The 21,635-nt window shown below is 47.1% G+C and overlaps 1 protein-coding gene, 1 long non-coding RNA gene and 1 pseudogene across 3 annotated transcripts; 2 read left to right on the top strand and 1 right to left on the bottom strand.

Annotated features, from left to right (window-relative positions):
- Window positions 1-16: 16 nt before the first annotated feature.
- On the bottom strand, window positions 17-7,116 carry LOC120611073 (uncharacterized). Its single transcript, XR_005655071.1, has 4 exons — window positions 6,975-7,116; window positions 6,786-6,856; window positions 5,043-5,356; window positions 17-202 (listed from the first exon to the last, which is right to left on the bottom strand). It is a non-coding gene; the product is annotated as an uncharacterized LOC120611073 (long non-coding RNA).
- Window positions 6,046-12,818, top strand: LOC120611065 (membrane primary amine oxidase-like). Of its 2 annotated transcripts, none has more exons than XM_039873395.1 (4): window positions 6,046-7,857; window positions 10,201-10,486; window positions 11,415-11,644; window positions 11,743-11,872. In XM_039873395.1, the coding sequence occupies exons 1-3, from the start codon at window positions 6,261-6,263 to the stop codon at window positions 11,614-11,616; spliced, it is 2,085 nt and encodes a 694-aa protein (XP_039729329.1). In that variant the 5' UTR covers window positions 6,046-6,260; the 3' UTR covers window positions 11,617-11,644; window positions 11,743-11,872. The 2 variants fall into 2 exon arrangements, with proteins under 2 accessions (XP_039729329.1, XP_039729328.1); XM_039873394.1 differs by having other exon boundaries at window positions 6,048-7,857; window positions 11,415-11,544; window positions 11,743-12,818.
- On the top strand, window positions 10,668-10,786 carry LOC120611325 (uncharacterized; annotated as a pseudogene).
- Window positions 12,819-21,635: the final 8,817 nt, after the last annotated feature.

Raw genomic sequence — 21,635 nt, 5'->3', positions numbered from 1 at the left:
CTATTCAAATTAAATAATAAATGGAATCAAACAGGACTTGACTTTTTCTTTTTTTAATGACATGTCCTTTAAGATAGGTTGTGTGTAGGGGAGGGTAAAATGACTTAAGGGATAGATCCAGGGACTCAATTTTCTCAAGTTTTTGACACTAGAGAAATGGGCATGGCCTCTGATAACTCCTTTGCTTCTCTTGCTCGAATACCTGTGAAGAAAACATTAAACCTCAGTCAATCTCTCCTGTTCTTTCGCTCACTTTTGCTCTCTGTCTCTCTTAGAAGAGGGGTCAATGAGAAGCAACAGGGAGGGATGACTTCTGCCTTCTGGAAACTCAGGCCTGGACAAGAGGGGAAGTGAGGAAACAGATTTTGGATGCTGCTCAGTTTATGACCAGAGGGAGATCTATCCAGGGAGCTCAAGCATCAACTTCTGCCACCCTCTATCCTGCCCCAAGCTCAGGTTCAGTTTTGGGTCAATGGAACAGTGGATGGAGAGGAGTCAATGAGATGGAGAGAAACTAGTTTCCAAAAAAAAAAAGAGAGAAAGACTTTATTCAGTAAGGAGTAGAGGGCCAGTGATGGCTGGATTAATTCACAGCCTGGGGTGAAAGCAACGGTGACAGAGGACACAAAGAGATTGAGGACAAGGGAGACTGAAGACCGAGATGGAAGAGAAAAAGAGATGTCCTGGCCTGATGAGGCTCTGACACTGACTTTATACTTCCCCTTTCTCTGATCTGAATAACTTACCTTCTCCTTTAAATGCATATCCTTTTTTATCCACCTCCTATGGCTCTTTCTTATGGTCAGTTGCCAATGGGCAGTGATGGGGGAAAGGAATAAAGGAATGCTAGTGTCCACCCCATCCCTACCCCATCTTACTAACTTCAAGCTCATTACCCTGAAACCCATCTCCACACAAAGAATATGAATGTTTGTATGGGAGTAAAGTGTGTGTGTGTGTGTGTGTGTGTGTGTGTGTGTGTGTGTAAATGTTACTGTGGTTGTGTCTCTCTTCATCTTACCATAGAGATGACATCACCTGCCCAGGCCTCAGTGGACGTATAGATTGCAAGAATTTCAGCCCAGCTAGGGTCAGGAGAGCTACATGACCAGCCCTCCCCCTACCCCACCCTCCTCCTTGGCAGGACTGGAGAAATGGATCTGGTCTGAGGACATGGCCTTTGTCCCCACAGAAGTACCCAGGAGCCTCAATACAATCTCTTGTTTAGACTACTGAGACTGGCTAGAGTTTTGACCTCAGACTTGTAATCAAGTGATAAGAGTAGGTGGTGACTGATGATGTCAGGTTCTGAAGGAACTACTGTCCCCAGGACTGAGAACTTTAGCCCTTGGGTCCATTGCCCTAAGAGGAGCTGGATAAAGGGACACCTGGGGCTTAGGTCAGAGGCCATCACTGGGACTTCCCCAGGAATGTAGACACTGGAACCTCCCATGAGGAGCACGAGATGTGCTTGCCTGCCTCTGCTGTCCTCCTGAAGCCCCTGGGAAGGGCTCGAGCTAGAAGAATTCCTCCATGCATTCAACAAAGATTAATGGAATGCCTTCCAAGTGCCAGGCAAGGCACTAGGCTATATTAGTGAATAAGAGATACAATTTCTGCCCTCAGGGGTGACAGAGGCAAGTAAAAGCAGCAATTACAGATGAGAACTGTTAGAAGGAACGTGGGAAGTAGACACAGCAAGGGCCCCTCACCCAGACTTTGGAGTTGGGGAAGGCTTCCTGAGGGATCCGATGTCTAAACTGATCCTGGCAGAGGAGTAGAAGTTGGCTGAGGGAGAAAGAAGAGTGGAAAGAATGTTCCGAACAGAGAGAATAGCATGTTCAAAGGCCAGGAGGTGACGAGGTGGCACCATCCAAGTACTCAAGTTCATTGATGGGCGGTTGGGCTGTGAGGAAAGCCTGGAGGAACAAGAAGGGGACAGAGGAAGCAGGTCTTTGCAAACCATGGTTACCCTAGAAAAATGGGGAGCCGTGGAAGGATTTTAAGTGAGAATGAACGAGTCAGATTTTAGGACATTCTGGCCCATAAACAAAGAATAGAGTTGATGGAAGGCCTAGTTACAAGAAGGTGGGTCAGAGGTAAGAAATGATGGTGGTCTGAACACACGGTGAGGCCTGGTGGAGGACTATGGGAAATCTGGCCCAGGGAGGTCCTCTTTGGCCTTCGTGCTGCCCACAACTTCCTGGAGTTGCTGATTAAAGTAAATCCCACTCAACAACTGGTCACTTTTATAGTCAGTGTGATTACGTGATAATTGCTTAGATTATTCTTCTAATAGTTATACAGTGCATAGTGGGTTTGAAAAAAAAACTCAAAGGAAAAACATAGGTGTCTGGGGCCCTCCTGCAGCTGCCTTGACTGGGTTTGGCGTGAGAATAGGCTCATTAATTCTACAGCCTCTTTACCTATTTAAGGGACCCTACCCTTTTTGGCTCCTCCTGAAAGATTCTCTTTTAGTCATCCACTCCTCTCCCTGTATTTATAATCTCTCCCTCTTGACTGGCTCTTCCTCTAGATTCTCATCTTGCTAAACTTCTCTGGGACCCTTCATCTCCCCTACATGGGGTGAAGGGGGAGGGGGACAAGGGTTCTTCTCTCAGCCCTCCTCCATAGAGAGTTCCCACCCATCCTGGGTCTGCTTCCTGCCCTCCCCAAGTCCACCCTCAACCCGCTGCCCTTGCTCCGATGACCCTTGAACTACAGCCACTGCTCTGACAAAGGTCACTAGTGACTTCTAAGTGAAAATCAATGGAACTTACCAGCTGTCTACTCTGGATCTCTCAGTGGCATTTGACAATGCTGACTGCTCCCTTCTGGAAACTCTCCTGTCTCGACTTCCCCATGTTTGGACTCCTCCTCATCCATAATTGCTGCTTCTCAGTCTGTTATGCTAGCTTCGTTATCCCTGCTCTGCCCACCTGCCCACCTGGCCCCAAACCTTGGCATTTTCTGGGACTCTGTCTTTGACCCTCCTCTCTTCTCTCTCTAGAGGTCCTCCCTAGGTGACCTCAGCCTCTCATACTTTAATGGCTAAAAATTGTTTCTCTCAAATCCTTATTTCTAGCCTAGAACATCTCTCCTGCACAGAGCCAACTGCCATTTTTCTAGGTCTCTATGTTGGAGCTTCCCATGAGCACCTCAAACTAAAAATTGTTAGTTTCCCCCTTAAATTTCCTGTTCTGTGTATGTCCTGCTGGTGAAAGGCTCTACCACCCACCCAGTCACCCAATGGTGTCACCCAGTTGGTGCCCTCTCTACCCACCCACACCCGATTGGGCACCAAGTCCCATCAACTCTACTCTTAGACATTTCTCAGAATCGTCCATTCCTCTCTGTTCTCCAGGTCACTGGCCTCATCCTGGCTCTTTGATTCCTGCCTTGTCTTCTCACCTCTAATCTGCCCCATATCTAGCCAGAGTCATCTCCCTAGAATGAAGATCAGAGCAGACTGTGACCTGGTGTCCATGGCAGTGGAGCTGACTGCACAGAGCCTCTGGAGCAACAGCTCTGCTGAAGTACCAGATTCTCCTCCCAGTCCTCAGCCTGAGGGCCAGGGGTGGACTCAGGCTAAACTCATCTTTATCACATTCCCAGAGGCTGAGGCCAAGTTTATTCAAAGCAAAATAGGACCTAGTAGGGAGGAGCAGGATATGTGGTCCTATCTCCTGAGTAATTCTCCAGAAGGGACACTTTTTCAACAAGTTTTTAGGGTATTAAATTAAATTGATGATTGTGAAGCTAGGATGAAACAGTATCAGAGGAAACAATGTGACAACAAGACACTTAGGGAAGGTGGTCAGGGTGACACCTTTTTATATACCAATTCTCCTACCCAGATCATTACCCACCTCCCCATGTCAGAGCCTGGTGATACCCCACCACAGTGAATATTCTTGACCTCTGCTAGGTAACACTGCTCAGGACAAAAAATATTTGCTGTTATAATGGTGCATCCTTAGTCGGGGGCTAAGACTGTAACTTACCAAAGGCCCAGACTCACAGTTGCCTTGTGGCTGGGCGTAGACCTTGACGTTAGATTCTGCTCCCCCTTATTCTCAAGGTCACAAGCCCATTTTCAATGACCCCTTCCTGCCTTAGTTATAGTAATTCTATTGTTTGTCCTGACTGCAAGCTCTCCCTTCCCTCTTTTCCATCTTACTGCTCAGTCAATGGGAATATTGGGTCTGAATTTTACTTCCCAGTACTCGGGGATAGGTATTAAATGTGTTTCTTTATTTTTCTGTAAGAGATAACCAGCTCTGTGTCTTCACTCACATGATTGGCAGGAAATTCAATTACAGGCATGCTTGTGTGTGTGTGTTGGGGGGTGCTCATCTTTAGGGTTAAGTAAGACTCTAGTCTGGGCCTTTGGGGGATGTTCAGCTAGTCTTCAGTTGCAGCAGCCACTGCTCTCATACTCATTTCTGCTTCCCTGAGGCCAGACTTGCCAAGGCGTGGATGGGAGGAGGGGTTGACCCACACCCACTTTCTTCTAGTGTAAAAACCCTACTCTCTCTTGCTTGTTCACAAGCTGTTTTAAAAACTTTTTTTTTTTTAATTAAAAATGTTCAAAATACTGTTTCCTATGAAGAGCTTCTGCAGAGCATGAAAACCAGATCAGAAAAAGCAAAACCAGTTTCCGTTGTCCTTGAGGGCAGGGAGGGCTGACCTCCCTGGAGAGGGGGATTATTTTGTTTTAATTCCATTCTGGAGAAAGGGGGACCTTGCCTTTCTCACCACCTTGAAATGAGCCCCATTACTCCTTCCACAGCTTTATAAAACAAGGGAGAGGAAAACCTGTCCAGTGTCCATATCCAAATAGAGCTGGTCGCATGAATATTTATAGATAATTGACTTTTCTTGGATTAGTTAACCTGGTTTAATTTCCCCAGGTTCTGAGATGTCTCACTGTCTTCTTCGAATTACTGCTTTGCTTAAAACACAAACCGCACAAGACTTCCTGACTTTAAGTCTCCTGACCGCCCTCCTTCCCATCCTTACCTCACACCAAATACGCTCACCTTTTAGCCATTCCCTGCCCATGCTGAGGCTGCCTCGAGTTTCTGTATCTTTGCACCTTCAGCTGGAATGTCCTCCTCATTCTTTAGCGGGAGAATGCATTCCGTTTGCAAGGTCAGTTTAACGTCTGTTTCTGGGGAAGTCTTCTTGGAAATGTCCAGCTGAGAAAGGATTCTTCCCCAGGCTCACGAGAAAATCACGTCCCCTCTCTGGAACCCTCAGTGTCTCCTAGCTCCTCTCAGGGCCTGGCTGCCCAGATCACGGTGGCCTCCTCCTATCACCTGGCAGAGAATGGAGACGGCTTTGCTCTCTGCCTCTGCAAAATTTTGGAGGAATGTTTTTTGTAGTTGAGGGTTGCAGGCTGTTGGGTTAATTCCATAGACAGTTTTCCAGGTCCTCTGACCTCTAACCTGGCCCATCAGTCCTGCTCAAGGTGGTGGTGGGAGGGGGTCTCTGTTACACTCTGCAGCCTCTGCAGCCTCTGCACCCTCTCCAACTCCTGACTGGCCTCACACCCTGCATGCTCCAATGATTTAGGGTGCTCAGGGCCTCCACAGTGTAACCTGCCTGGCTCAGCCCTTCAGCCCCAGCTCCTCCCAGGTGCTTTGTGTTCTCGGCATTACTCCTAAGCATCCCTGGGGCTGCTGGTAGGGTTATGATAAGAGGAATAGGAGAGAGTGCTGAGTAACAGAGCCTGGAGTGTACCACAAACTAGAGGAAAGAAGGAGGAAATCTGGGTGGAGAGATATGGGCAGGTGAGTTTCACTTACAGGGAAGAGAGAGGTTCCATCTAGAGGGAGGAGGAAGAGCCCAAGGACAGTCCCTTTCCGCCCCTGTCACTTCTTCCTCTTGCCTCCCTCCAGCTGTGTAATCTCCAAAACCAAACCCTCCCCTACTTCATTCCCCAGCCCTGACCCTGAGTGTTTGATTTGGAACAGGAAAACAGAGGATTACGTGGGCCACTTAAAGTCCAGGTTCCTGCCTCAGCCCCACCTCCCAAGCCTGGCCTGACCCCTGGACCCCTCCAGCTCTAGCTCCCAACCCTCTGCCCTTATTTTCAATGTACCCATGATGCCTCTTGCCCAGCAGTACCACCCAGAGACCAGGAACCTCCAGAGACTGAAAGAGGAATCCTGCACCCAGGTGCTGTCTGTTTATCTTTCTATCTCCCCTTCTGCATTCCAATTCAAGAGCCTGGGGACAGCCCAGAAGCTTTAGCTATGGCTATCTTCATTATTCTGTCCCTATGTACTGTTCTGGTGATAGGCTTGGGTGAAGGTGGAGCTGGGAATGAGAAAGAAGTTGAGAGGAAATGTAAACCAGGCCGGCCTCCCCGCTGCCTCTCCATGCCTCCCAGTGCCCAGCCCTGGACACACCCTGGTCAGAGCCAGCTGTTTGCAGACCTGAGCCGAGAGGAGCTGACGGCTGTGATGAGCTTTCTGACACAGCAGCTGGGGCCAGGCCTGGTGGATGCAGCCCAGGCCCTGCCCTCGGACAACTGTGTCTTCTCGGTGGAGCTGCAGCTGCCCCCCAAGGCCGCAGCCCTGGCCCACCTGGACAGGGGGCGCCCCCCGCCTGCCCGGGAGGCACTGGCCATCGTCTTCTTTGGCAGACAACCCCAGCCCAACGTGAGTGAGCTGGTGGTGGGACCGCTGCCCCACCCGTCCTACATTCGGGATGTGACCGTGGAGCGTCACGGGGGCCCCCTGCCCTATCACCGACGCCCCGTGCTGATCCGAGAGTACCTGGACATAGACCAGATGATCTTCAACAGAGAACTGCCCCAGGTGGCTGGTCTCCTCCACCACTGCTGCTTCTACAAACGCGGAGGAAGGAACTTCGTGACGATGAACACAGCCCCCCGGGGTTTGCAATCAGGAGACCGGGCCACCTGGTTCGGCCTCTATTACAACATCTCAGGGGCTGGGTTTTACCTGCACCCCGTGGGGTTGGAGCTGCTGGTAGACCACAAGGCTCTGGACCCTGCCCAGTGGACCATCCAGAAGGTGTTCTTCCAAGGCCGCTACTATGAGAGTTTGGCCCAGCTAGAGGACCAGTTTGAGGCCGGCCTGGTGAATGTGGTGCTGATCCCAGACAATGGCACAGGTGGGTCCTGGTCCCTGAAGTCCCGGGTGCCCCCGGGTCCAGCTCCCCCTCTTCAGTTTCATCCCCAGGGCTCCCGCTTCAGTGTCCAGGGGAGTCAAGTGGCCTCCTCACTGTGGACTTTCTCCTTTGGCCTCGGAGCTTTCAGTGGCCCGAGGATCTTTGACATCCGCTTCCAAGGGGAGAGAGTGGCCTATGAAGTCAGCGTCCAGGAGGCCTTGACTGTCTATGGCGGCAATTCTCCTTCTGCTCTGCGAAGCCGATACACAGATGGTGGCTTTGGCTTGGGCCACTTCTCTTCGCCCCTGACCCATGGGGTGGACTGCCCCTATCTGGCCACCTACGTGGACTGGCACTTCCTTCTGGAGTCACAAGCCCCCAAAACAATACACGATGCCTTTTGTGTGTTTGAACAGAACCAGGGCCTCCCCCTGAGGCGACACCACTCAGATATTCACTCCCACTATTTCGGGGGCCTTGCAGAGACAGTGCTGGTCGTCAGATCTGTGTCCACCATGCTCAACTATGACTATGTGTGGGATATGGTCTTCCACCCCAACGGGGCCATAGAAGTCAAATTCCATACCACGGGCTACATCAGCTCAGCATTCCTCTTTGGTGCTGCCCGAAAGTACGGGAACCAGGTTGGGGAGCACACGCTGGGCACCATCCACACCCACAGTGCCCACTACAAGGTGGATCTGGATGTAGGAGGTAAGACATCCTGGAGGGGGAAAGGATTCCAGAAGACGGGGCCGAAGTCTTCATGCCAAGTTTAAAAATTGTCATTGAAACATTAAAAATGTAAAAGTATACGAAGTAAATGTGAAAGTCATCAGATTCCTCAGAGATTTTCACTCTTAGCGGATCAGTTATTCTTTCACACTTAAAAACAGTCTTCCGTATTATTAAATAATCTGCAATTATAATTTATTACATTGTATACTATCTGTAAATATGATAAACTGATACACATATTTAGATTTTTTTAATATAAATTTGGGTGGTAACATATATTTATTTTGCCACTTCTGTCATAATAACATACCATTAATGCAAGCGACAAATATTTAGTGAATGCATATTTGTGCCCAGCACTGCACTAACACAATTTCACAAAAGAAACAACATTTCTGCTCTCAACCACAAAAATGATGTTATGTCGTTATGTCATTCTCGATGCATCATATCAAGGGGTACATGATGCTGATACGTCTTATTATAAGTGACATCGACCTCAAGCACTTGGTTAAGGTGATGTCTTCTGGCTTTCTCCATTGGAAAAGTTAATATTTTTCCATCTGCAATAAATAAATATCTTGAGGAAATTACTTTGATGTTACACAGATGCCCTATTGCTTTTCTTCTCAGACTTTTGCCCACTAATTTTAATATATTGGTGGATTTTTTTTTTTTTACAACAATTATTACTATGGTATCCCCCACTGGTCATGTATATTATCTTCCTTATTCTTTATACATTTATTAATTGGAATTCTCCATGAGAAAGAGTTATTCCTCCCAATACTATCATTTAATCGTATCTCAAATTGTTCCATTCTTGGCCATTGGAAGATCTTTCATTTTGATTCCTGTGTCCTTTTGACATGACTCTGTCCTTTTTGGAGCATTTCTTTATTTTCTGGCACCACAAGAAATTTCAACTTGTTTTTTTCCCTATTCCAGCCCTGAAATCAATCTACCACTTCTCCAAGGAGCTCTGATTCCTATTATTGGAGAATAGTATTTAGAAACCAAGATCTGGGTCTAGGTGTGCTCATTATGACTGGGCTCTCATTGCTTTTAGGGTCTCTCATTGGACTTAGCTAAAATACATACATGTGTATTCTAACTGACATATGCATCTCTTTCTATCTCTGCATCTAAGCAATGAAGACTCTTAAAGAGCACCTGGAATGGTACCAGACACACAGTGAGAAGGATTAGCTATTGCCATATTATCCACATGATCCTGCTTGTGTGGATGTACCAGAAAAAACTCTTGGCCTTTAATTGTTACCTACGTGTGGAAGCCCTGGGATGTGAACTAGGGGCAGTGAATCCACAAAAAGAAACTGAGGGTTTGCTTAATCAGTCTCTGTTCTCTTCTGGTCTTGGGAGGCATCGAGGGAGCTTCCAGCATGTTTTGGTTTACTGCTCTTGGGTCTCAGATCATTAAAGCTGACTTCTAATATGAGACCTAGTTAGACTCTAACAAATTATTCAACACCTCCAAAAATTCAGGTGAACTGATTGCCTTCGGATCTGCTCTTAATTCCTTGCCAAACCCCAAACTATGGGAAATACCTCCAAGCTCCAGCAGCATTGGGCCCAAGGTCTGGCCTACATGTCTGCTATCAATGTGTGGTGGGGCCACGCTTTGTTGGTTTCCTCCATGTGCTGATATGTACACAGTGTAGAGCCAATTTAAGACCTGGGTCCCTAAGCACTGTCACAAAACTAACCGTGTACCCTTGATTACAAACCAGGGCATGTTATTTAAATTCTCTAAGCCGCAGTTGTCCCATCTGTAAAATGGGTACGATTGTAGTTCCTTCTTCATCGAATTGTTATACAAGTAAATCATCAACACTAAAGCAGATTGCATGCTGCCGAGCACCTTCAGGTTCAATAAATACGAGCTACATACATGCTATGTTGTTAGTTTCATGATAAGGCTGACCTGGTGATATATGGGGCTTCAGATACGAAGCACAGACCCCTTCCTCGGGTCAGAAAGACCCTGACTCTGCACATCGCCTGCAAGACTGCTCCAACCTCAGGTGAACCACCTTCCCTTGCAGCCCCTCAGAGGGAGCTGAGGGGAGGACCAGTCACAAGGCATCTGGGACTGTTATCAGAGGTTAACATCAGAGACAAAAACCTTCTCCAAATATCTGGATGAGGGATATCTTGGGGAGGGGAGGATAAGTAGGACGCACATTGAGTTCTGGGCTACTCTTTGGCCCCACTCTGAAACCAGGTGGGGACATAGCAGCTGCATGACCAGCCCTCTGTCCCACCCTTCCCCTCACCAACCTCTCCTCAACCCGGCAGGACTGAAAAACTGGGTCTGGGCTGATGACATGGCCTTTGTCCCCATGGCGGTACCTTGGAGCCCTGAGCACCAGATGCAGAGGCTGCAGGTGACCCGGAAGCTGCTAGAGACGGAGGAAGAGGCTGCCTTCCCCCTGGGAGGCACCCACCCTCGCTATCTGTACCTGGCCAGCAACCACAGCAACAAATGGGGTCACCCTCGGGGCTACCGCATCCAGACGCTCAGCTTTGCCGGAGAGCCACTACCCCAGAACAGCTCTATGGAGAGAGCCTTCAGCTGGGGGAGGTGAGTGGCAGAGTGTCAGCTGGGGGAGATGGACTGTAAGAAAGGCCCCATGTTGCTGGGAACCCAGATTCCTCAACCTCCCATGGGTATGTATGCACACACTCACTCATCACACACGCTCATACACACACACTCAGAGTTCTGTGGCCACAATCTTTAGCCATTTAAAACGAAGCCTACTGTCGATGGCCATGCCACCCTGAACAAGCTCGATCTTGTCTGAGCTTGGAAGCTAAGTAGGGTTGTGCCTGTTTAGTACTTGGATGGGAGACCACCTAGGAAGACCAGGTGTTGTAGTCGTAAAAAATAAAATAAAAAACAAGGGATTGTAAGCTGACAAGGTCCTTGCAATCTGTGAAGTCAATCAAAGGTTGCCTCACCTAAAAAAAATAAATAAATAAATAAAATAAAAAATAAAATGAAGCCTACTGGCTGCATAGACGAATGGAGAGATACATGTGAAATCAAATATAATAAAATGTTAAAGGTAGAATCTGGGTTGTGAGTATATGGGTGTTCACTATACTATTCTTTCAACGTTTTTGCGGGTTTAAAATGTTTACAATAAAGATTGGAGGGGAAAACAAAGAGTACAAGAAGAACGCAGATCAGAGGGAGTATTGCCTAAAATCCAGGCATTTGATATAGAGAAATTGACCTAAAGTGGGAAACAGGCCATGTCCCTGCATTTGCATCTGGGGCTCGAGCTCTGATCTGGATAGATGCATGAGCGACATTTGGACCTGAAGTCTAAACAATGAGCCAGTTAAAGTTTGAGATATAGGATATTGAACAAATGTGGGAACTCTATGAGAGACAGGGAGAATGGGGAAAATGTGCTCATTTTTCCTTTGTGTTCCCTCTTCAGTGTAACTTCAGACAGTAGGACAGGTTGATGACCTGTGGTTCTAACCCACATCTCCTGTAGGTACCAGCTGGCTGTGACCCAACGGAAGGAGGAGGAGCCCAGCAGCACCAGCATCTACAATTTGAATGACCCTTGGACACCCACTGTGGACTTCACTGACTTCATCAACAATGAGACTGTTTCAGGGCAGGTCAGTCAGCAGGAGGCAGAGGGAGCATGGATGAGCCACTTTACTTGCAGGGCAGATTCCTTGAAGAAATGAAGCTTTGTGATTTCACATTTTTTTGTGGGTCAGTGAGCTGAATCCTTATATACAAGGCTACCGCGGGAAGCAGGCGTACCCTTAGCAAAGCCAGGCATCATGATTCTCTTCCTTCTCCCCTGCTAGGACTTGGTGGCCTGGGTGACAGCCGGTTTCCTGCACATCCCACATGCAGAGGATATTCCCAACACGGTGACTGTGGGGAATGGTGTGGGCTTCTTCCTCCGACCCTACAACTTCTTTGACCAGGACCCCTCCTCTGACTCTGCTGACTCCATCTACTTCCGGGAGGATGAAGATGCCGGGTCCTGTGAGGTCAACCCCCTAGCTTGCCTCGCCAAGGCTGCTGACTGTGCCCTTGACCTTCCTGCCTTCTCCCATGGGGGCTTCTCTCACAACTAGGTGGTCCCTGAGATGAGGAAAGTGATCAGAGGCCCAAAGGCCAGGGTGTGTGGGGAGGAGGAGCAGTAGGCACTAGGCCAGGAAGCCTGAAGCCCCCTTCTCCTTCCTCACACCCTGAGGTCCCCTTCTCCTCCACCCCAAGGTCCTCTCTCTCCCATCACCCTCCCTTACATCCCTCTCTTTGCTGGAGGCATCCTGAGCCTGTGATACTTGATGTGGGGTGGGGAGGATGGATTCAGCTTTGTTGACCCTTGACCTGCTGAGTTCCCATCCCAGAGAGAAGAGGAATTGCCAGCTGGGAGCCTAGAGTGATGGCCAAGCTTTTCCCCAGAATACTTCTGTGTGTTTTTTTTTTTTAACAGTTGTTTAATCTTATTTTTTATAGTGAGATATAATTCACATACCATAAACTTCACCCTTTTAATGTGTGTGTATAATTTAGTGGGGTTTTGTATATTCGTCAAGCTATGCAACCATTGGCACTATCTAATTTCAGAACATTTTAATCACCCGAGAAAGAAATCCCATCCCTGTTGGTAGTCACTTCCTATTTCCCTTCGACCCCTTTCCAGCTCTAGGCAAACAGTAAACTTTCTGTCACTATAGATGTGCCTATGTTCTAGACATTTCATTAAATAGATCTATATAACACACAGTGTTTTGTGATTGGCTTCTTTCACTCAGCATGATGTTTCTGAGGTGCATCCATGTTGTAGCATAAATCAGTGTTTCATTCCTTTATGACCAAATAATATTCCATTGTACGAATACACCGTATTTGTTTATCCATATCAGTTGATGAACAGTTGGGCTGTTTTACTTTTGTGTTATTATCAATAATTCTTCTATGAACACTGGTATACAAACTTTGATGTGGACATACGTTTTCATTTCTCTTGGGTGTCCCCCTGAAAATGCAATTGCTGGGTCGCATGGTAACTCTGTGTTTAATCATTTGAGGAACTGCCAGACTGTTTTCCAAAGTGAAGGCACCATTTTGTTTTATTGTGGTAAAATATACATAACCTAAAATTTACCGTGAGACCATTTTTAAATGTACAGGTCAGTGGCATTAAGCACATTCAGAAGCTTTTTTTCGTCCTGCCCAGCTCCTCCTCTGTCCCGGGGCTGGGGAAGCCTTGAACATGCAGAGGGCTGTCCTATGGGAGAGGACAGTCCACAGTTGTCTCCTTATGGGAGACATTTGTTTCTGGACAGCTTTCTTCATTTCGTCTCTCTGCCTCATACTATCTAAACAAAAATGTTCCTCCTGTCACCTTGTCCTCTGTTTACACTGCCAAATAATCTTCTTCTAAGTTCCTGCTATTTACATAGGCCATGCGGAGTATGCTTTTGAGATGATCAAGTGACAGCAGCAGTCCAGGGAGTTTTGTTGATGAAATGCTAAGGGTCATCTGTTCCCAGGACCATAGGTGACAGTGGCCTGGCTCTATTACAGTGCAGCAGCCACATAGTCACCAGAATATCACTGAGGGTAGGAACCATAAAGCCTCAGGAGCTCAGGCAAGCAGGCCAGGAGTTGCCCAATCAGGGGTGCACATGCGCTCGGGTGTCCCAGTGGGGATCATCGGCATGGTCATGCCACAGGCTCCAGGGCCTCACATCCCTGCTGTGTGGACTTTGCATGGGCATAAATAAGAACTGGGATATTTTCCAGAAAGGAATGTAGGGGCAGGAGTAAGATGGAGAGGAGGTAGGGCTCAAAGAGCAAGCTTTCTTAGGTGCCTCCAGACCAGAAAAACCCATGTGGTATGCAGCGTCCACATCTCAGCTTCTACAGCCTGCCCACTTCTGTCTGTGTCTTTTCTAGAAGCGGGGGCATGAGGTCAGGAATAGAGAGGCTCCTTCCCCAGCAGGAATCCCAGGCTACTGACCCAGCTGTAGGGGAGGGCCCTGGCAAGAGGGGCCTTTAGGGCACAGAGATTTGGGTTCAGCTCAGCTCGTGACCAGAGCAAAATGGCAGGCTGGAAGCTTAGACACCATGGAGGCCCTGTGGTTCCTTCAAGAACCTCCGGGAACCCAGGCTCAACCTAGTGAGCTAGAAAGGAACTAAGTTCTGGCAAATGGACCTGCATACAAAGACTAAAACCATGGGAGCCACATTCTCGATTCAAGAATGAAAGCAGGATATGATGACAAGTGCTCCGATGGGAAAAGGTTAAGGCAGAGGTGGTTTGCTGTCGCTGATTTTTTTTTCCATTTTGCTTCTCTGATCAGTGATTTCGTTTCTCTTTATGCTGTCAACCCAAACAAATATCATGTTTTGACTTTCTTGTGTTTTCTTGTTTAAAGAAATTCGGACCATGTTGGGTATAAATGCTCTCATCTTGCTCCCAAAACAACTGCTGCGGGAGAGCCAAGGATGCTTCTCTGGGCTGTCTCGCGCGCGCACACACACACACACACACACACACGTATCAGTGTGAGCTCCCTGTCCTGGGCTGTTAGTGGTGCCTGCCTCCTGTCCCCACTTCAGCACTTGGCCCGTGGCCGATGGTTGACCGTGGGTGCTCCACTCAGGCTCAGGTGGGTGTCTGCATCTCCTGTAGCATTCCTCCTTCCCACATCTGAATCCTGTGAAGGGAAATAGAGTATAGCGTTCTCGGTGGGGCTTGGGTCGCAGAAAGCCTCCCGCTACACATTTCTCATACTTGTTGACGTTATGTCCGTGAGCCAGAATGTGGTGGGGGCTCCCCCTTTCCGGAGAACCCTCAAGGAATGTGATGTCTCAGTCTCTCCCACTTCTCCCATTGAAATAGAGCCAATATGGTGGAGACAAGGCTGAGCTAGCTGGTTTCCCCCTCTGTTGCCTCATTTATTCCTCACAACAACCTTGAGAAGCAGATGCTATTATTGCCATTTTACAGATGAGGAAATTAAGATTCAGAGCGATTAAGTAACTTGCCCCAAGTCACCTGGCTAGTAAGAGGCAGGGCTGGGATTGAACTCAGGTCTTTGTGGAATTATACCTAATTGCCTTCCCCTGTACCACTGCTCTTTGTCACTGACTGACTGGCAGGCCTGGTTAAAGAATTAAACAAGGTAATGCTTGAGAAGCACTTGGCACCAGATCCATGATTGTTATAGCCGCCAGCCCCCGAAAGACAAACGGACCACCAGAAATCAATGAGTTATAGGAAACACACTCTTTATTCAGCCAGCTGGGTCTGCCAGGGGTACACAGACCCCAAATTAAGCAGCCCCGAAATGTAGAGGTACAGGGTTTTTAAGCCCTAAATCCCATTCCTCATTCTTACACAAAGGTCTATTTTTCTCCTGTTCACTACCAGTCAACTCACAGGTCGGGTGTGCAAGCGGGGGTACAGAAGCAGAAAGCTTATTGTTAGAATGTTATGTTCCCATGGGTGATAGCTTATGTTCCCATGGGCAATAGCCAAGCAGTAGTTTTCCAGCCAGCACATGATAAGTGACCTTCTAAGAGCAAAAGCAACACTCAATGGACCAGAGTAAAAATATGCACAATTGCCTTAAAGCAAAAGCTCTCAACCTATATTGTACGTGAAATCACGGTGGTGGAGTGGTGCTTGTAAAAACCTCACATACTCGGGCTGCACCTCAAACCAATGAAGTCCAAATTTCGGAGGGTGAGTCTCAGGCATTAGCAGAATAAATTTCCCCCAGATGATTCTAACATGTAGCTGAGGCTGAGAAAACCCTGGGACAGCAGTTCAGTGTCGATCTGGCCAGAGGAGCCTGACCAGAGAGTTTAAGATACATAAAGAATGTGTCTGTTAGAAGACATGGAAAGGAGTGTTACAGAGCCCGCCCTTTCAGTGACAATTCGACCACGCCTGGAGCAGAGGACCCACCCAAGGCCCGTACACGCCCAGCCCTGGAGGCACATTTGCAGGGAGGAGGGGAGCGGGGATGGAGGAACGAGGCCTTAGCAAACCTATCTCAGAACCAACTGCTGATTCTGACTCACAGCTCGGTGGGCCAGCTTCCTACCACACAGGGAAGAAATAGGCAAGTCGGTTACATCTCTTCTGTAAATGAACTAATCAGTATTCTCATAATAATAGCTTTTGCTTGACAGTTACTGTAAATGAAGATTAACCTTCAGGTGTTACTTCGGTAAGTTTAGATCTTCCCTGGAAGACAGTCTCCCTTGGTGAGCTGATGAATCTGGTTTCTGATTTAGGCCCCTCCCTTGAACTGTGGTGAATTCACCAAGAAAGACCGTGAGGTATCCTAGAGACAGCCACAGGCTCCAGACACAACTCACACCAGCTTCACTGTGGACTTCGCGTCTAACTTCCTGAACAGAGATTCACTGTAAGCAAATTCCCACCTTCCCTCCTCCTCCTGTAGTTTTCCCGTGGTCAAATGCCTCTTATATATCTTCAGAGCTTCCCACTCTCTAGGGCACATTAAATTGTTCACACCCCCTGCACTCCACACTGTGCTGACCTTGTGCCCTTCCCCAAACAGGCTGTCCCCATCCACTCGCACCTCTGCCCATGCACTTTCCTCTCTCCTTTCTATGACTCCTTCCTCTTTCCTCTTCCTCCGTTCTTCATCTGGTGATGCTTTATTCATCTTCTAAAACCCAATGTAAATGTCACCCCCACACACACCTTTTCCTGCTTGTTGCTTTGTTCTTCCCAACTTCCTTAGTACTTTAAACAAAACTCTATGATGGAGGTTCACACGCTGAACTCTAGTTCATTGGCTACACTAGAATGTCCTCCTCTCATTCTCCATCATAGAACCTGAGCTTCCTGGAACAGGAACCATGTCCTGTTGGCCGTGGTGGCCTGGTGCCTAGCATGGCATCATGCTCACTATGGGTGTTTAAATACAGCTCTGTTGAAATCTAAACAAACAACAATAGTTACGGCCAAGTAATTCTTTTTTGACTAACTCAAAAAACAAAGATCTAAGAAAGTCCAAAGATCCTGAGTGAAAAATCACCCTGGCTGCACAGGTTAAGCCAGGACACGAAGCCAAAGGGTGACAATGACACTCTGAGCCCAAGCATTTTCTCTCCAGATGAAATCTTCACCATTGGAAGTAGCGACCCAAAAAAAAGTTGTAAGAAGGAGATGGGGCAGACAGATGGCAGGTCTGTAGATCAGTTCCCCATGCTGGGCTTTCCCTGAAGCAGGAAGGGGGTGCCCAGAACCAGGGCAAACCCAAGAGGACATGGTGTGGGAGGACTAAAAGCATAGGCTGGGCATTAGACCCCAAAATGCTATATAGAATTTGGCACGTATGTGGGGGAGTATGTTTCTGAGGCACCAAATCAATGAGTCAATATTTTCCTCATCTTGCAACGTGGTATAATGGTTTATAGTGTGGCTTCTGGGGTCAAATTGCTGGAAGTTGGACCTGGCAAGTGTGACCTTGGGCAACTTATTTAACTTCTCTGGGCCTCACTTTCATCACCTGTAAGATGGGGACAATAATAAAATCTGTACCAGGATTTTTATGAGGATTAACTGGGTTAATCTGTGTAATTTTCCAAGACTAGTCCTTAGCATACAGTAAAAGCTCAGTGAATGCTAGCTATTATTTAATAATTTATTAACCAGCATCTACTGGGTATTTCAGTTACTGTATAACAAACCACCTTTAAAAAAAATAGTGGCTTAAAACAACAAACCATTTTATTTGCTCATTATTCTGTAGGTTGACCCTCCGGGCTGGGCTCAGTTGGGCAGTTCTTTCTCTGGAATTGTCTAGGATCACTCACATGGCTGTAAATATCTGCCAGAGAGACTGGATTGGATTGTCTAAGATGACCTCACTCACATGTCTGGCAGTCGGGCTGGCTGTCAGATATAGGCCACATGTTAAAGCATTGTATCTCCAGCAGCCCAGCCTGGACTTCTCCTCTTTGTGGTCCAGGATTCCAATTGCAGCCCAAAGAGGACAGACCTTAGTGTGTGATGCTTTTCAAGTCTCTGCTTGCATCACGTAGGCTAATGTCTCATTGGCCAAAGTAAAAGAGTCAAAGGATGGAGGCATAAACTTCTGGTCTTGCTGGGAAGAGGGGCAAAGTCACAAAGCAAAAGTGCGTGTGTCAGCAATGGGAGAAACCATCGTAGCCATCTAAACAATTTACCACGCTGGCACCAAATATGCAAGTAGAACTCAGTTCTGGAAGCTGGAAGGGGTGCTTTCGTGGCCCTCAGGGCTCAGGATAGCAGAAAGAGGGTTAAGGCATATGCAAAACAATTCTAAAACAAGGTTTGAACATGCTAAGTGCTCTAAGATAAGAATGGTTAAGTGCTAGGGAAGTTCAGGGCAGAGTGATCCTTTATAGCTGACAATGGGAAGCACCAGTCGTAAAGGCTTTATTAGCTTGGCCTTGAAGTAGGGAAGGCTTTATTGACTTGGCCCTGAGGTAGGTGTAAAATCTGGATATGTGGAGATGGAGAAAATGATATTCCAGGGGGAAGGAAAAGTAAAGTAGGCAAACCAAGGCATGTTCAGGGAATCCAAACCCATCAGTATATCTGGAGTGAGAGGTTCTTGAAGTGGACCTGCGAGGCACAATGCTGGAAAGATAATCTGGGGTTCAATTGTAGGAGAGTTTGAGTTTGAACTCTATTCTGTAGGCAATAGGGAGCCACTGGTTAATTTTCAGGTGTTAAGTGAAAACAAATGTATTGTAAAAGGTTCCTTTACCAGTAGTCTGTAGGATGGCTTGGGTTAGGGAATGAGAAAGGGAGTAGGAGAACATTAGGTAATAAAGGGACTAACAGGTCTAGGCAAGGGACTGATGAAGAGCAGCAAGAGCAGAAAACCAAGAAAAAGTCAAAATCTGATGAGGCGTCGAGGATAATTCAAGGGTTACCAGGCTCAGTGCCTGTGGGATGGCAGGAGGAGATGTGTGTTTACAAGCAGAAGTCTGGAGGAAGAACAAGTCTGGAAAAAACTCATATGTTTGGGGAACGTATGGGACATCCAGGTGGTATCCAAGCAGAGTCTAACATCACGATGACTACAGAAGGAGGAAGGGGAGAAAAGAGAGTAAAACTTGCTGAAGCAACAATGGAACACAGTGAGGGTGAGCACTTTAAGGCAGTTATCTGTCAAAAGTTGCAGATATGGCCAAAGGATTAAGGAAGAAGAAGGATGAGAAAAGGCCAACCAGCAGATTTGACAATGAGAAGGTCATGGTGACTTCTCAGTAGAGCAGAGGAAGCTAAAGTTGCATAGTGAGGAGAGCAACAGGCACCCTGTTCTCTGGAATTCAAGGTTGGAGAGATCCCCTGGACTTACGTGATCCCGGGGCCGCCCTCCTTCCACTTGAAACCTGCTAAAGTGGAGAAGACTTTAAAGTCTTAAAAAGAAAATAAACTGACTTTCCTTTCTATTCTAAAGGAGAGAGGCACGCTAGACTCCTTGCCCTTCTCTCTTTCTCTCCTACCTGTTGGCTGGAGATCAGGCACTGTCAGGACTTGCGTCCAGGGAGACAGGCGTTGGCGGTCAGACAGCTGTTTACTTCCCAGCAGAGCTCTGTTGTGTTTTCATAGCTCAGAATAGTTCCTTGGCCCTCTCCAGGCCTGGGCGCAGGGGAAACCTCACTGTTTGTTTTCATGACAATTCAGGGCCTCACCTCTTCTTTCTCTGCATCATGGTTCTCATTTAAGAACTCTCAGAAGAGGTAAGTTGTGGGTTAAGAGGGTCCAAGACTACTAATTTTCTAATTATGTCCCCCAGCTGGGCTCCAGAAGAGAGAAAGACAATAACTGACTGTACAACATGGACATTTTGGTTGGGATGAAAATTCCACAGCCATTAAAGAAAGAGTTGATTAAAGGACTACTAGGCAGAGCTGGGAGGAAAAAAGAGGCAGGAGAGAAGAGGGCGGAAAGGATGACCCCCCCTCCCCAATCTGGATCTTGGCTGGATGCCAGGCTCTATGTAGGGATCTGGCTTCTGATTGAGAATGGTAAAGGGCTTCTCTGATTCCAGCTGGTCCTCAAGTCTTGGCTGGTTTCTGGCAGCACCAGTGTTTGGAAAAAGTCCAAAGGTGGGGAAAAGCACTGGCTTCACTGAATACGCTTTTGAACTCATTACTTTTGAAAATATTTTAATTAAAAAGATATGAACACACAGTTTCCTTCTTGCAGTAATGAACCATTTACTTCTGTTAGGTCATTAAAATGCAGGTACCACCTCATTGGAGCTATTTTTAAAAGAACACCTCAGAGTCAGAAAACATTAGAACTGAAAGGAGGCTGAAAGTCGCCAAGTCTCATTTTACAGTCAACAAAAGTAAACCCCAAAGAATTCTAGTGACTTGGCCAAGGTCACACAGCTCTTTAATCTTCCTAGTTATTCTTTTTCTTTTTTATCTTATAAATCACAGTAGTGGAAGTGGAGGAGGAGAAGTCTCATGAGCTGCCTTCTAAAAGCCTGAGGATATTTTTTGAGTCTTCTAAAGAAAAACACACCAAGCTCCTACCCACCGCGAGTCCCCAACTCATTCCACACCCAACCAAGCTGGGCTGTGACTGAGTGACTGATAACATATTCTCTCCCCTTATTCTTTAGTTGGCCCCAATTCTTCCAAAGAATCCATGAGTTGAAACAAGGAGGGACAGCAGATTGGGGCTGGATCCTTAGCTCACCCTTCCCATCTCTCCTCAGATAACCCCTCTTTGCTTCTGGGATACAGAACAGGAAGAAAGAGGGAAATTACCTTTTTCCAAATAGTCCCAACCACTATTTTAGAGACTTACTTGCCTTGCCTTCACCTCTGCTGTGCATCATCGACAAAATTTAACTCCTGGCCGAAAGGATCAGACTTGATAGCAAGAATGTTTCCTAACTTCTAGGGTGGTTTGGCACTGCCAAAGGGTTGGTTACAAGCTGGAGAAGTGTCACCGTCTGGTCATAAGGGAACTGGTTAACAATCTGTGGCAACAGGATATTCTCTCGAGGGAAGAAGAGCTTCTTTGGAGAGCAGCATTAAGGAAGATGGAGAAGAGAGAGAGGATGGTTAGTCTGAACCTTCCCATAAAAGTTCCAATGGTTCATTTGATTTAGGTTGAAGGCAGACCCTTGGGTGGTAGGAGGAAGGTAGTGAGCGGGGAGTTGACTGTTTACAGTAAAGCAAATGCCCTCTGATATTTTTCTGTGGACAAAATGTCCAGCCCATTCTGAGACAGGCAGCATGCTCCCTGACACCTGGTCAATAAGTGCACAGTTCAAGGTCCTAAAGCTGAACTTTCTCACCCCGTTGGAGATAAGTCAGCCATTTTCACTGGCTAACAATAATTAATCCGCCTCTCCTTTCACCTGCTTTCCCCAACATATTTTTGTAAAAAAATAAACAGGGTCACTCACTTAAAACGTGACAGCAGTTGATCTAGACAGTTTCGACTGTCTACCCCTAAACACCAACCTTTGATCACTTGGTAGGGGAAAAAAAGGAACCTGAAAAGAAATAAAGAAATTTAAAAAACAAAACTGTACATCTTGCAGTTTGGGCTGTAACCCTTCAGAGAGATCTCCCCAGCTGCTCTGACAAAGCCTTAGCCTGAAGCTGGGTTTAGCATCCCTGATACAATGTGCAGACGAGATTCATTCTAGTGATCATAGCTCAGCAAAAAGACAGC

The sequence above is a fragment of the Pteropus medius genome, unplaced genomic scaffold (genome assembly GCF_902729225.1).
Source record: "Pteropus medius unplaced genomic scaffold, Ma_sr-lr_union100, whole genome shotgun sequence".
Lineage (NCBI taxonomy): Eukaryota > Metazoa > Chordata > Mammalia > Chiroptera > Pteropodidae > Pteropus > Pteropus medius.
The sequence above is the reverse complement of the archived record's forward strand: the minus strand, read 5'-3'. Positions and strand labels throughout refer to the sequence as shown.